This window comes from Barbus barbus (genome assembly GCF_936440315.1).
Source record: "Barbus barbus genome assembly, chromosome: 26".
Lineage (NCBI taxonomy): Eukaryota > Metazoa > Chordata > Actinopteri > Cypriniformes > Cyprinidae > Barbus > Barbus barbus.
In genome coordinates this window covers 12,957,944-12,973,690 of record NC_136754.1, presented here as the reverse complement: position 1 = coordinate 12,973,690, position 15,747 = coordinate 12,957,944, and the positions used below count along the sequence as shown (strand labels likewise).

The 15,747-nt window shown below is 34.0% G+C and overlaps 3 protein-coding genes across 7 annotated transcripts; 2 read left to right on the top strand and 1 right to left on the bottom strand.

Moving 5' to 3' along the window:
- Positions 1–28: 28 nt before the first annotated feature.
- On the bottom strand, positions 29–3,006 carry LOC306846625 (U3 small nucleolar RNA-associated protein NOL7-like). Its single transcript, XM_079380115.1, has 8 exons — positions 2,608–3,006; positions 2,462–2,522; positions 2,137–2,192; positions 1,992–2,062; positions 1,868–1,910; positions 1,671–1,792; positions 1,499–1,576; positions 29–1,404 (listed from the first exon to the last, which is right to left on the bottom strand). The coding sequence occupies exons 1-8, from the start codon at positions 2,730–2,732 to the stop codon at positions 1,331–1,333; spliced, it is 630 nt and encodes a 209-aa protein (XP_079236241.1). The 5' UTR covers positions 2,733–3,006; the 3' UTR covers positions 29–1,330.
- Positions 2,887–5,612, top strand: LOC306846626 (mammalian ependymin-related protein 1-like). Of its 2 annotated transcripts, XM_079380117.1 has the most exons (4): positions 2,887–3,018; positions 3,706–3,922; positions 4,688–4,896; positions 4,976–5,612. In XM_079380117.1, exons 1-4 carry the CDS (start codon positions 2,955–2,957, stop codon positions 5,164–5,166), a joined length of 681 nt encoding a protein of 226 aa, XP_079236243.1. In that variant the 5' UTR covers positions 2,887–2,954; the 3' UTR covers positions 5,167–5,612. The 2 variants fall into 2 exon arrangements, with proteins under 2 accessions (XP_079236243.1, XP_079236242.1); XM_079380116.1 differs by lacking the exon at positions 2,887–3,018 and having other exon boundaries at positions 3,560–3,922.
- A 694-nt stretch (positions 5,613–6,306) lies between these two features.
- Positions 6,307–15,497, top strand: LOC306845737 (STARD3 N-terminal-like protein). Of its 4 annotated transcripts, none has more exons than XM_079378709.1 (9): positions 6,307–6,355; positions 8,806–9,075; positions 9,217–9,294; positions 11,221–11,298; positions 11,519–11,572; positions 11,657–11,774; positions 11,899–11,997; positions 14,423–14,478; positions 14,563–15,497. In XM_079378709.1, the coding sequence occupies exons 2-8, from the start codon at positions 8,872–8,874 to the stop codon at positions 14,473–14,475; spliced, it is 684 nt and encodes a 227-aa protein (XP_079234835.1). In that variant the 5' UTR covers positions 6,307–6,355; positions 8,806–8,871; the 3' UTR covers positions 14,476–14,478; positions 14,563–15,497. The 4 variants fall into 4 exon arrangements, with proteins under 4 accessions (XP_079234835.1, XP_079234834.1, XP_079234832.1 ...); XM_079378708.1 differs by having other exon boundaries at positions 6,307–6,422; XM_079378706.1 differs by having other exon boundaries at positions 6,307–6,422; positions 11,657–11,798.
- Positions 15,498–15,747: the final 250 nt, after the last annotated feature.

Genomic DNA, 15,747 nt, shown 5'->3' with positions numbered 1-15,747 from the left:
CCTGGACCACAAAACCAGTCATAAGGGTCAATTTTGTTTTTATTGAGATGTACACATCATCTGAAAGCTGAATAAATAAGCTTTTCATTGATGTGTGGTTTGTTGGGATAGGACAATATTTGGCAAAGATGCAACTATTTGAAAATCTGGAATCTGAGGATGCAAAAAAAATCTAAATACTGAGAAAATCGCCTTTAAATTTGTCCAAATTAAGTCCTTAGCAATTCATAATACTAATCAAAAATTAAGTTAATATATTTACGGCAGGAAATTTACTAAATATCTTCATGGAACATGATCTTTACTTAATGTCCTAATGATTTTTGACATAAAAGAAAAATCAATCATTTTCACCCATACAACATATTTTTGGCGGTTGCTACAAATATACCCCAGCGACTTAAGACTGGTTTTGTGCTCCAGGGTCACATGTGAAGATATTTTTGTTAAAACCTGAGAGGGTTCTGTCCCTCCACTTAAAGTCCAGGTAACCAAAACTTAAAAGATCCAAAAAGGTTATAAACACATTGTGAAACAAGGCATATGAATAAACCGTTTAATGACAGTTTTGTGAAGAGCTACAATCATTTTATATCATAACCAGATTTAACTTAGGCTTTTATTTACATCTAAATGATGATTAACACATCGTACATACAGCAAATCACATATGGTAAGCATGGAAGCTTGTATGTCTGTATATTTGTGAATTAAAGCCTGAATTAAATATCTCTTTACAAGACTAAACTGCTTGATTCATATTAAATCGTTTTATGATGCCTTAATAATCTTTTTGGATCTTATCAATTTTGGTTACCTAGACTTTTAAATGGAGGGACAGAAACCTCTCAGATTTTATAAAAAAATATCTTCATTTGTGTTTTGAAGATTAAGCAAAGTCTTATGGGTTGGGAACAACATGAGTAAATGTCAGAATTGTTATTTTTGGGTGAGCTTTCCTTTTAGCTTCCTTGTAAAATTCTATAACCATAACTTGGTCATCATTTTACATAAGATTGACTTTATTAAACTAAGTAACTGACACATTAATTAATTCTTAGATCAGGTTTACATTTATTGATGTATCGAGTAAATATGCACACTTAAATTTCTGCCTCTAGTGAAAAATGTTCAGATTTAAGTTTAATTTGTACACAAGATTTAAGTCAATTGTTAACTTTATCTTGTTTGATAAGGATAAGTATTTAACTATATGAGGATTAAAGAAAAGAAAAATGTATGAAATTAAAGGCGTCAAAAACAGCAGGATGATGGAAGCCGCCTCCAGGTGTTAAACTCATAATTCAGCAGTTCTTTCTCCCGTTTCATCTCATAAAGGAATCAGTTTGTGTTGGTGTATAAACCGTTTGTTGGACCTTGCAATCCTCGCTTTTTTGTATGCACCTGTAAATCAATAAAGACAGCTCAGCCTGTTGCTTTACAAAACAAATATCGAGGACATAATGTACTTGCTAAACAAGAAAATCTCACTACTCACCCAATTTTTTATTCGCAAACTCCACAGCTGCACCTTGGCTCGCACCCCTTTTCTTTTTGAGGGACAGAAGCTCTGCATCTGAAGATAAATATACACAAATATTTTGAATATTCAGTTGGTCTACAAGATCTGGTAAAAAGAAGGATCTGAACAGCATAACGCATTAACTTACTGGTTGTTCTTTTGGTTCCTGGTCCATAAAGACGGGACTGAACGAAGTCCATGGCCTTTTGTTGCAATGATTTTACAGCAGATTCATCCTTTATCCTCGTTACTCTGTAGCTGTCTGGTAAACTGAAATCAGACACATTTTCCATAAGTACACGTGGAACCCTTTCAGTGAGATAAATGTCAAAATAATATTATTACCTTTTTGAGATTTTCTTAGGCGTGGTCCCTGTCTTCGTCTTGTCTATAAAAGCATTGTTCTTCATTCAATACTGACCGACAGGAAATAGTATAAAGATATACTAGAAGGTTACTAGATTGTTACCTTTATTGTTGTCTAACGGCTTTGTTGATACCTTTTTGTTGATACCTTTGTTGTCTGATGGCCCTGTCTGTCTAAAATGAAGGAATAACAATATATTAGGTCTCCAAAAGGAATCAAATGGTTTCCATTTAGCTGAAGACCTTACTTTTGGGGCTTTTTATCAAATTCCTCCAGGAGCTCTTGAGGAAGAAGTTTTCTCTTCTGAAAAACAACAGATTTGTTTGACATGTTAAAAAATTTACTTTTAGTCATTTAGCAGACGCTTTTATCCAAAGCGACTTACAAATAAGAAAAAGTAACAAAGTTAACACACACCCATTTAAGAAAATACAGAAATTAAATAAAATTTACAAATGCATACAACAACAATACTTGTAAAATACTCAGTTGAGTGCGAATTATAATTTATAAGCTTTTCTTGGCAATAACAATGTAGTAGACATCCCGAGGACAGAATCACAATCTTGTACCTTTTGTTCTTGAAACAGCTGTTGTCTCTTTTTTCGCTTCTCCTTCAGTAGGCGCTTTTCTCTGAAAACAAAGTGAAAAACAAAAATGTTTACCCCGCGTACGCTCACGTGCTCCGTGTCTGAAGCCAGTGGACTCACTCACGGACCTTTTGGCTGCTTCCAGTGCACCTTTAACACTCTTCAGAGCAGCACTTTTGGACGCATCAAAGGCGACCTCCTCTGGGAGTTCATCATCACTGGATTCAAACTGAGTCTCTGTCAATTCAGACATTTTATCAGTCTCTTTAAACGGATTCGACCTGTTTTTAGTACACACGTTGGAAGGAACTCGCCATATTAAAAAGTCAACAACACCAAACGCACATTAAAGACAGGCAGACTAAAGTCAAAAATATTGGCAGAAATGGATGCTGCCATCTGGTGGTGTGGATGTCTCAGAAACATCGGCTCGTAAACAAACTGATGCAAATGGCGGAGTTTATAATAACCACATATGCTCGATACTGTCTGTTTGGTCAGATTTGTAGACAACACATTCTTTCAGTGCACAGAGATAAGTTGTTATTGTTCATAATTTCAAGATTAAGAACCAAACACTATAAATAACATATGTTGTTGCTGTCGTGTTCGTTACCAACGCCATATCAACTATTATTTATTACTGTTTCGTTGAAATTGTGTGCCATTATTATGGTAAAATCTTTACGGTTTTTTACAACAAAACTGTAAATAATACGTTAAATATGCAAATATTATATATTAATAATGATACAGTACATTAATAATGCATTTATGATTATTATTATATATATATATATAATTAAAAATGCACATTATTATTATGGTGAAATCTTATGATTCGTTACATTTAAAATAATACATTATTACAATATTAATACAATATTAATATAAAATTATATGTTTTAATTATTAATAAATTATATAATATTATTATGAATACATAGCCTAATAAAAGGTCATCTTAATATTTTTCAGCTAGTAAAAAAATAATTATAGGTTTGTCGTGCGATTGGATATATCTGACCAATCGGTGTTTCCGACGTGTTTGTGACATGGATGCTGCTGGTGTGTTTTGTCATTTTGGATTAGGCACAGGCACTGACACTTTCTGGAAAATCCTCTTCTTCAGTCACAGGCCTTGGATATTTATATGAATACTTAAATCTCATGTCATTATAACTTTACACCAACAGACATGTCAGGCTTTGTTGTTCTTGCACTAGGACTCTCATTATTATCCGCGATGGTGCCTTGTCTGGGCTCTCCTCCGACAGAAGCGGCGGCGCCGGAGCCCTGTCTGGCGCCGCTACAGTGGGAGGGTCGCACCGTGGAGTATGATCACGGCACGGGACGAAACACACGGGCAGCGGTCTCCTATGATGCGCAGAATCAGCGAATTAGGGTCCTGGAGCAGAAGACAGGACACACACCATGCAAGAAGTACGAATTCATCAAATACTATGAAACAGATTTTAATATGCTTTCTTATCACTGCAGAAATGTTTTTATCTTATTTTCTAAATATCTCAACATTTTAAGTCCATATAAATTTATTTAAGAAGCAAAACGAGAATGTATAAAGTCTTGTTTTCTGAAAAAATATATCAAAATTAACCATTATTCTCATAATCATTATTACAGTTATTTATAATGGTAGGTTATTCAACAAAAAAATCTAGATGATAATTAAAAAAAAATCAATATATATTTACTTGAGAAGAAAAATAATGTAAGGTATAAAGTCTTGTTTTCTCTAGATTAATTGACTCAAATTAAGAAAAATAAAATCCACCTATGGAGTGAATAAAATAAACTTAATTTAAAGAGGCAAATTTGTTTTCTTACCCCACAGATATTTTGCCTTGTTTTTAAGCAAAAGGTCAAGTATTCAGTTTTGATTCCAAAAACATCACAAGTAATTTTATATCTCTAATAAATGTATCTTGATGTGTAGATGTGTATTGCAAAACTAGACAAAAATACAAAAATAAAATGATTTATTAGTAGTAGTAGTATAAGAAAATTTAAGTTTATTTTTGTCAGTGCAAAATATGACTGCTTAAGCTGTTGTTTACCATTGTGTAGATGCAAATGATCAACTATTGTCAAAATTAGAAACACAACTGAATCACTGATTTGAATTGTATTTAAAAAGCTCAAATTAGCTTGCATTAAAAGTATTTGCACTGTGCAATTGTCTTTGAGGTTCTTTGAGTACATCTACTTGTTCAAGAGTGGAGTGCTTTTCCAAATTGAAGAAATTACAAAGCAGTGTGCAAAGACTGCTCTGACGGAGGCCTGGGACCCGTATGATATTCCCCTGAACTCCACATATGAGGACCAGTACTTCATTGGAGGACCTGGAGACATGATCGAGGTCCAAGAATGGTCTGATCGGAAACCAGCTCGCAAAAGTATGTTTATGTTTATACCATGTTGTTCTGATTTGCATGATCTGATTCTGAGCTTTGTACATTCTTCTGTCTTTCACAGATGAAGCTTGGGTTGGTGTGTATACTCTGAAGGACTGCTATCCCGTGCAGGAGACATACACCAAAAACAGTAGCGTGACTACTTCCACTCGCTTCTTTGACCTTCAGCTGGGCATTAGTGACCCTGGGGTGTTCAACCCACCCAGCACCTGCCAATCAGCTCTGACTGAGAAGATGACATCTGACTGCTGAATACCTCACTCTGCTTTACATGCACAATGCACATTAACCACAATACATTAGGCTTAAATTAACAGCTTCTAAATAAACTATATTAGACTGTCAAAGAGCACATGAAATGAGTGCAGGTACTGTTGAATATAACTTTGAAACTGAAGAATGTCAGTTTTAAGTTTGAAAGTTCTTGTTGATTTACAGTGTGAACTGTGCCTCATTATTGAAGCCTCAGTTTTAATATGCCAAATTTGGGGCAAATTACACCTGTGTGTTGTTCTGATCTAGAATGGACTAATGTGGCAATTAATTTTTTGTTTGACAGTTAATATTCTGTTTGTCTGCTTATTGTTTTATGTATCCTTTAAGATGACTTGCAGTGTGGATGCTTACAGTTTATTTTCAAATGATGTTAAAGAAACTTCTGGAATTTTGATTTCAATAAAAAAAAATACCTCACCATTGTTGAGCAAATTAATTTAACAATGTCATAAGACAATGTTTTGCATAGACAAAGATGAAAGCATGGGTTTCCTGCTCAAGTCTGTAGAGGTGTGAAATAAAGATCTGGCTATCTATAAAAGGACATGAGCTAAAATAATGTATGATAGCATCTTGATTAACTTACAAGAATACAGTGACTCAAAAACTAAAAGGTATGTATTTGCATTAAAGACATTTAACATCACATCTCGTATTTCGCAAAAAGAATAAGTAATGAAATTATCATTAGATAATATAGGCTATATTGTTCAAAATGAAGACAAATTATTTGGACACTCATTTGTCCACATTAGCTAATGAGATGAACTACAATGACCTTCTAGTTGATTAAAAGTCAAAAGTTCGTTCTGAGGGAAGCTCTAGCATCATTTGTTTGTAGATGCTTGGTTTTTTATTGTCTTTCTAATTCAGTGCAATTCAAACTTTTTTTTTTTTTACTTTTAGGGCAACTGTATGAAAATATTAGAACGATTTTATATATATATTATAATAATTCTAATAGGTCTGTTATTGTTATTGTTTGTTAGTGCATGTGTAGAGCTGTATATAATGAATTAATTACACCGTGGAGCAGTGCACAGGTCAGACTCAGTTCCTGTTTGTACTACATATCCCAGAATTCCCTTTTCAAAACAACATCACGCTATTTCCTGTGTGACTGAAACGGAAGTCATCAGATGGTGCGGAATTTTTAACGACACAGGTAGATCCTCACTGCTTTATCGGTTGACTGTAATACAAGGTGTACTTTTATAGGATTGCACTGCAAGGTAAGCGACATGATCTATAGCTCACATCTCTTTTGATAAACCGATGCTAATATGACTGTGATGTCCTGTAAATTGACTCGATGTAACCCGATAGCTTGTTTTGTTTGAGAGATTGTGAGTGTAAGCTTGTTTATTTCGCTTGTTACCATTTTAGTTACCATTACAGACATTTGTGATGTGTAATTATGTCACCGTGTTTCAAATTTTGAGAAATTAGCGCTGCTTTTCCTGTTATACTGCTGTATTATCATGCTAGCCCATAGCATGCAAATTGCTTGGGCAGAACTCTGAAATAACCACTTCAGAACATAAACACAAACTAACATAATTAGTGTTAGGTGCGTTGTATGCTTCAATTTTCCTTATTATAAAAGGAACTAGGCCTTGTTTGTATCAGCATATCAGCTGGAGCCAGCAATGAAGTCATATTTCCTATACAAGTTACTAATTATATTGTCAGTAAGAGTAATCCAAAATTATGTGAAGTACAGCATGAAGTTAGTTCCTATGTATATGTGTTTTTAGGGGAAGCAAATATCCTGCCTAGTGTGGTTAGGTCTGTCTTACAGAGTGATATGCAAACAATGCAGTCCACAAGGCATGAGAATACCTGTGCTCCTGGTTTTTGGTAAATGGCATCAGTAAGAGGAACTTGTCCCAATAACCAACAGACAGTTACTGTTCTCTTAAACTTTTGCCTGTTTTTTTATTTTTTTTAATGTTTTTTGGAGTACTTCCTCATGAAGACTCGCTGAACTACATTTCCATGCCTAGTTACTATTCACTTACCACAGCATTCCTTGCAATTGTGATCAAATTTGAATGATTGCAAGCTTTGTTGATTTTAACAGGATTAGCCCACTTAGTTTTGGCTGATTCTCAAGTGTCATGATGTAGAAAAAGTTGGAATATTGTTGTCTTTTCAGCATAATTTGTGACCCTGGACAACAAAACCAGTCATAAGGGTCAAAATTATTTTTCAAAATTAACATTTATTCATAATCTGAAAGCTGAGTAAATAAGCTTTCCTTTGATGGTTTGTTAGGATAGGACAATATTTGGTTGAGATACAACCATTTGAATATCTGGAAACTGAGGATGCAAAAAATCTAAATAATGAGAAAATTGCCTTTAAAGTTGTCCAAATGAAGTTCTTAGCAATGCATATTACTAATCAAAAATTAAGTTTAGATGATCTTTACTTAATATTCTAATGATTTTTGACATAAAAGAAAAATCTATAATTTTGACCCATGCAATGTATTTTTGGCTGTTGCTACAAATATACCCCAGCGACTTAAGACTGGTTTTGTGCTCCAGGGTCACATTTTACATTATCCTGCTTATTACACAGCTACTTCACATATGAATAATATATGGACACAAACTATTAATTTGAGTTAAAATTATGTGACAGAACATCAGGGTTTCCTGCACCAAGTGGTCAGTTATACACTGTTGTCATGGGCAGCATGTTCTTATTCTACATATTTTACAGCTGAATGCCTCGTTTGACCAGTCAGAATCAAGTATCCCAAAGTGGCATGTAATGGAGGGCAACAGTGCCCACCTACTTTTTCAGCAGCCTTGATTCTGCAGTATTTTTCCAATTAATTTTTCCAAATAGGTCTCTGTTAAAGCATTATAAGCCATGAACCAAACCAACTAACTATGAGAATTACAACATTACAAAAAGTATTTGAAAATTGGACAAAAAACAAGATTGTCTACTTAACAGCTTTAATGAAGATAAGAACTACAATCCCATGAAGCATTGCAAATGACAATGAAACTAAAACAACAGGTGAATATAAAAATATTGATTTAAAGATGTTAATCGTGTATATAGAAACAACATTTAACAATTATTTCCAAATAAAGTGTTCTGTTTTGGTGCAATTTGCTTGTCTTGGTTCTCTGATTGGTGGAGATTTCTTGGAAAATCATGGGTAATGTAGTTTTTCACCAGGAATTCTGCTGTTAAACAAGCTTGTTTAAAAATAAGTTGAAATAATGCAGACTGGTGGTTTCAACAAAAGCATATACCTTCAGTCAACAATATTGTTACTCTGTATGTGTGCCTTTTAAAAAGTTTTAAAACATTATTGTTAAAAATAAATTCCCCTTTGGATAAAATGAATGTGATTTTTATATCTGAAACGCATGCTGCACTATATAATGGGTGTTAATATTTCATCACTTCTTTCTTTGTGTGTGTGTGTGTGTGTGTGTGTGCTTTATAAATATATCCACGTAGTTACTATACAGGATGTTTAGTGGGTTTGTTGATTTAAAGACGTCACAAAGTCCTTATCAAATGACAGTAATAACTATAAACCTTTGATCGCTGTGTAAAATGCCTCCACTTTTGGTGTAATTTCAGAACTAGGCATGACCACAGACCCTCCAGAAGAGTGAGTGTGAATGGAGTGACACGAGTGGACGAGTCATGGACAGCCAATGCAGCAGCAGTGTGGGTTCACGGGCCACTATTGGGGGTGTGGGCAACATTAACTCAACACCCATTTCTGCCCGTATCGAATCCTATGAAGGAGGAGAGAAGAAGTGCATCTCTGATGTCCGAAGAACCTTTTGCTTGTTCGTGACCTTTGACCTTTTGTTCGTCACCTTGCTGTGGATCATTGAGCTCAATGTATGTTGTAGTAATACATCTCCACTAGATATTAATAATATGAAGTTCTTAACATCTTTTAAATATATGTGACAAAATAGTTGCACTGCATTTTGTCTGATGCATACATAAGGTTGAATTGTTTTGTTTATCTTCATCCAGGGCAATGGAGGTATACAAGAGCAGCTGAAAAAAGAGGTGTTGAAGTATGATTACCACACATCTTTTTTTGACATATTTGTAAGTACTGGCTTATACAATACCCTCTATTTCTGAAATATTAGCTTATTAGTTCAGAAGAGTTTTCAAGTAAATGTTTTGGGTCAAATGGGTTTGGCTGGCAAAAAAGTTTTGTGAATCTCTAACTTATCACAATGCAAATACATCTGTGCACAAGTAAACAGGACCTGCTTTTTAAGATACATTACATTTTGATGCTTTAGCAGGGAAATCACCAGCATTTAAAGGTGTGAATTCTGATGAAACTGGTTGTGGTAATTTTAGAGCCAGTCCATCCCACGGTTCCCTTTTCAAAGAAGGCTCTTCTCACTTAACATATGACCTCACTTACGCTCTTTCAAACCACATAGTTTCTGTCCAGGAAAACTTAGGCCTGGTTTCACAGACAGGTTTTAGATTAAACCAGGATTAGACCTTTAATTTTTTTTTATTTTTTATGTGCCTTAGAAAAAACATTACTGGTGTGCATCTTGATACAAATCAATGGCACTGACATATTTTAAAGGCATAGTTCACCTAAAAATTAAAATTCTGTCATTAATTACTTCACCCTCATGTTGTTCCAAACTCGTAAGGTATTTTTGATGAAATCCAAGAGCTCTCTGACCCTCCATAGACAGCAGCGCAACTGACACGTTCAAGGCCCAGAAAGGTAGCAAGGACATTGTTAAAATAGTGCATGTGACATCAGTGGTTTAACTGTAATTTTATGACGTTACGAGAATACTTTTTGTGTGCAAAGAAAACAAAACAACTTTATTCAACAATTTAACAAAGAAGGAAAACCTTACAGGTTTGGTATGACATGAAGTTGAGGACATGATGATCTAATTGAACTATTTAACACTTCTATCTAGGGCTGTCACGATTCGTTGATTTTAGGCGACTAGTCGATTTTTAAAAATCATCAAATTCATTTTGCTCGCGTCGACTAACCGGCAAAATTCCGGAAGTGGCGCATTTCACGGACAAGAATCCATAAAACACATTATTAGACTATTTTCCAAGGCTGCATGATATATTAAACCCATTTATCATAATTAAGCATAATAGTGAATTCACAAACACTATAATTTAATTAATTATAAATTATTATTAATAAAGTGGTTTGCTTCCTTGATATACACATCCAGTTGTTCTGAAATGAGTGTTTAAAACTTTATTTTGAATTGTTTAACAGTAAGTGGCATGATACTGAATTTAAACAAACAACAACAACAACAAAAAAATGTTGGTCTTATTACTTTTTTTTTTTTTTTCGGGATAAATTTGTATTTGGGAAATAAGCCTGTAGACGTTGCCCTGTAAGCTTCTGTGTGGCCTAGATTTATGTTAATACACAGTGATGCCATTTTTAAAATGCTACCTCACCGCATTCTTTAAACTGAAGTTTTAATGTAACAAATAATTTATGAAATGTTGATAAACCAGTCCTGAAAGGTTGAAACATGCGAGTGTTGGTCATGTTATATACACTACTATACAAAGGTATGCAGTGTTTAATTGGTCACAGTGGCTGCAAAAATACTGTAATATTGTAAAATGGTATTACCATTTAAAATGTTTTCTGTTTTTATATATTTTTAAATTTTTATTTATTTCCTGTGATGGCAAAGCTGAAATTTCAGCAGTCATTACTCAAGCCTTAAGTGTCACATGGTCCTGTCCTCAGTGGTCAAGAAACATTTCTTATTGTCAACGTTGAAAACAGCTGCTTACTAGTTATGTGGAAATCGTGATATATTTTTTCATGCATTCTTTGATGAATAGAAAGTTAAAAAGAACAGCAGTTATAGTATATGTAAATCTTTTGTAAGATTATAAATGTCTTTACTGTCACTTTTGATAAGTTTAATGTATAAACTGTGTATGCTGTATATATGGAAGCACAATATAATGTTATTGTATGAATGTTTCTCTCCTCAGCTCTTGGCTGTGTTCCGCTTTGCAGCCTTGATTCTGGCGTATGCAGTGTGTAAGCTGCGCCATTGGTGGGTCATTGCGGTAAGCGGCTTTCTACTTCCTGTTCCTCCTTCCTCCACCAGAGGACACTGTTGCTTTATTCATTAATAACTTGCTGTATTTTTTCCTCGTTTAGTACTTCACATGAGTTGCGTGCTCAAAACTATTTGACTGAGCTTCGCATAAACGTATATTTATATAGTTTTAAAAGACGTATAGATTAATATAATGACCCTCACATCTCTACATTTCTTCATTACAGATAACTACAGCAATCACCACTGGTTTCTTAATAGTGAAAGTAGTTGTATCAAAGGTATGAGATGTTTTTCATTCAACTTTGTTTAGTTGAGATTTATACACTTTTTACATTGACCAAAAATGTCCTTCTGTCGTCCAGCTTCTGTCACAGGGAGCGTTTGGGTATTTGTTACCCATTCTCTCCTTCATTCTGGCATGGATAGAGACGTGGCTGCTGGACTTCAAAGTCCTGCCCCAGGAGGCCGGTGATGAAATCAGTGAGAATCTAATATCTAATCACAGTGAGACTATGATCTGTAAAGGCTAATGGACATAGTTATAACTTATGGTGATTGTGATTTGCTCGTACAGTGTGTAGCTAACGTGTGTCCTGTGTGGTAGGGTATCTTTCAGTGCAGAATGCGCTAGATCGAGAACCTCTTTTACACCCAGGACCCGTTCCAGACGGCCAGTTCTACTCTCCTCCTGAGTCCATGGCAGGTAATAACTCACTTAACTGTTCAGTATTAGCTGGACAAGCATGGGAATGGTTCTCAGGGCTGCATGGAAATCTACAGTCATGTGTTTTACAAGTTGTAACAACTTTAATACGTTTTTTCTGGTTCTGTCACTTTTTTTGTAGTCATAGTCTATTTATCACGTGTCACGGTTACATGCGAGAGATATAGTACAAACATACAACATTAACAGACACGTATTTTCCAGGAAATGCCAGTGTCAGAGCTCAGGTGTACTGCGGTGAGCGGTAGAGATATTCAAGGAAAATGGTATTTAGAGGTGTTGCAGCTGTATTAAAGTGCCTTGGGAAAATATACCATTTCCTATTAATAAATTGTACATTTTGCTCCACTATGATTTTATATGTAACACAAACTAAAATTGGTTATTTGGATGATAAATATCATATAATAAGCTGGGTGTCCACCTTAGAGGTAATCACCATATTTATAATAAAACCATCATATTTAAAAATATAAGATTAATCATATATAATAAAATACTACATGTATTGTTACTACTGTAAAACTACATTAAATTATTATGGGATCCCCTTTAGTGCTTTGGGAATCTTTACTTTTTAAAATAGTTTTGATACTTGCATTTTGACAATGAACATTTTAATAACAGTAGGCCTATATTTATTGAACAAAAATAAATTATTTTATTTATCACAATAAATAGAAAATAGTGCAAACTTTGCTATGATAGTTTAATTGTTTTGAACAACTTTTAACTTTCAAAACTATTCTAAACATATTACTTTAGCTGAAGTATTTGTATAAATACTTTGTGCCTTTTGCCGAATGCTGGTGATTTTCTTTTTTTAACCCCCTGTGGCCCATCTTGCCTAATTTTTCTAAGAGTTTTAAACAAAATAAACCACTTTTAGGATTTATATTCACACACAATCTTTTGCTCCGTCAATGTTCAATAAAAACTTTAAAAACACTTTTTTCTGCAATTATACACTATGGGAGTAGTGAAAAGCACAAAGGATTGCCTTTAGCCCCGTCATACCCATATATGTGTATGTATATGTGTATGTGTATGTATATGTATATATATATATATATATATATACACATAGACACACACCTTTCAAAAGTTTTGAGTCAGTAATTCTTTTTTTTTTTTTTTTTTTTTCTCACACTGCATACGCCGGAAACAAAGCTGTGAAACACAGCCAAGAGCTGAGTAGAAAAACATTCATATACTAACATTATCTTTTATCTGTATATACACAGCATATATACTCTAATGTTCACAGTTTGGGGTAAGATTTAAAAAAAATAATAATAATACTTTTATTTAGCAAGGATGCATTAAACTGACCAAAGTGACAGTAAAGACATTTATAATCTTACAAACAAAATCAATAAGAATCCTAAAAATATTAAGTAGATCTGTAGATGTGCTCATTTGTTTCTAGTTTGACTGTTTAGTTTAGTTTAATTTGCTTTGCTTTAGTTTAGTATAGTTTTGTTGGTAACACAACTAGCTTATTGGCTGTTTATTAGTACTTATAAAGCACATATTCTGCGTGGCCATATTACACATCATTAATCCTACCAATACCTAAACTTAACAACTACCTAACTATTAATAAGCAGTTTATTGATGCAAAAGTCGTAGTTAATAGTGAGGACTGTGCCTTAAAATAAAGTGTGACCCATTTCGTTTATTTTTATCTTTGCAGATTCAATTATCAAGAAGTGCAAATAAAATAAAATAAACAGTGTCCATTCCATTGTGAGCAACTAAACTCTTTGATATTGCTGCAGTATGTGTCCCTTTCATATTTTATGCATTCATTTTAAATGATCGCACATGTCTTTGCATTACCCTGTGCCTTCATGTGCTTTAGATTCACAGCCTAAAAAAAGATCACACTTCTGTGCTGATTGTATTCAGACGGATGTTGTTCATCTTAGCAAGCAGAGCTTCTAAAAATAATGAAAACTTACTCCAACGGTTTTATTCACTTTTAGAAAGTGAATAAAACTCATGGAGTAAGTACAAAAGTGTGTAAAAAAAAATTAAATTATATATATAACATATATAAGTAATTGTGTGTGTGTGTGTATGTATGTATATATATATATATATATATATATATATATATATATATATATATATATATATATATATATATATAGTGATGGATATATAATATTGCATCTATATTAATATATATTAATTTAAGTTTTCAGTTGTTGTTTGCAGGCAACACAATTATGTGTACTTTACTAATATGAGAAAATTGGAAGTATGAATATTTTTATGAATATTACATACCTTGTGCATTTATAAAAACATCCCCACTGGTGTTTTTGGCTTGTTTGATGTGTGCAAACAACAGCCATGTTCCATTAATCACACTAATTACGATCCTTTGCTTCTGTAGACTCTGACGAAGACCTTGAAGATAAATATGATCTTGAGAAGCCCATCGTCTAGCAGGTATCAATATTAATAGTTATTTTATCAAATGTTTTTCTTCCTCAGTTGATCTAATCTAAATAAGTTATTTTGTTTTTCTATTAGGAGCTCTCATAAAACACTGACTTTCAGAGTACAACAGCCTCTTCCAGCGTTGCTCGACCTTGGGCCGTGTGTCTTAATATGGGTATTTGTACATGGGTGACCAGAACTAGACAGTCACTCTGCCTTAAATCCACCATCGCCATGATCAGCCGTTTGTTTATTTGTCTCTCTATGCCCACACAAGAGCTTAGTGCAACTGTCTTCATTTTTTCCACTGAACAAAAAACTATAGTTTATGCAGTACTGAAACTGAAAAATGAAGGATTTTAATGTGTATTTTGATCATCAAATGATATCAGTGTCGAACACAACATTTATGACACACTTCAAATGCTTCCGTGTAACAAAACAACTGTCGTCTCACGTTTGCGCTATGAGCTCCATATGTGTGTTAACATTGTTATGCCTCTAATCTCACTTACTTCACTGGTGTTTACCTAAATGTGAAAAGCAGTATAGTCTCAGGTCTGCACTGCCACTCATCAGTGTGTGAAAATTTCATCTTTTTTTTTTTTATGCTTTTTCTACCAGTCTGAGAGTTTTTGCAATGAACAGAGAGATGATAGAGGCTTGATTTACTTGCAAAATAAAGGACTTGCCTAGTTTTGCATGAAACTCACTTAAATGAAGAAATATATGACTTGTAATGCATGGATATGTAATGTGTTTTTATGTTTGTTTTGGCTCCTCTTCAGTAAGCATTCTTAAATTATCTTAAGTAAGAAAAATAAATCTACTTCCTGTTTGGTTTGCTTTTGCCATGCTTACTGAATAAGGGCTTATAAGTACCTGGTGCAGGTCTGGGACCTCCGGTTTTCTTTAATAATTTTAGAATCTCCGTACATGTATGTACCTATCACAAAGTCTCAAGTATGCAGAATGATGGCAGATTGTATTCTTCCTTTTTATGCATTAAAACAATTACTGTTTTTATTAAATGTGAGTGTTTATGCATGAGTTTTTCCAGCCTGAAAGCGAGGGGAGCGGAAACCCCAGCTGAGAGTCAGTTTGTGCTCTCACGGATAGTGCAACCTCCTCGCCCACAAATAACAGCTTAGATCAACAAGACAAACACCCTGCAGCCGCTAATAAATTATCAACCAATCATGCTGTGGTTAAACTGCTGCATGTTTTCTTTCCAGTAAGCATCTCCGCCTGCGGTGTGTACATACCCAACCACATTTT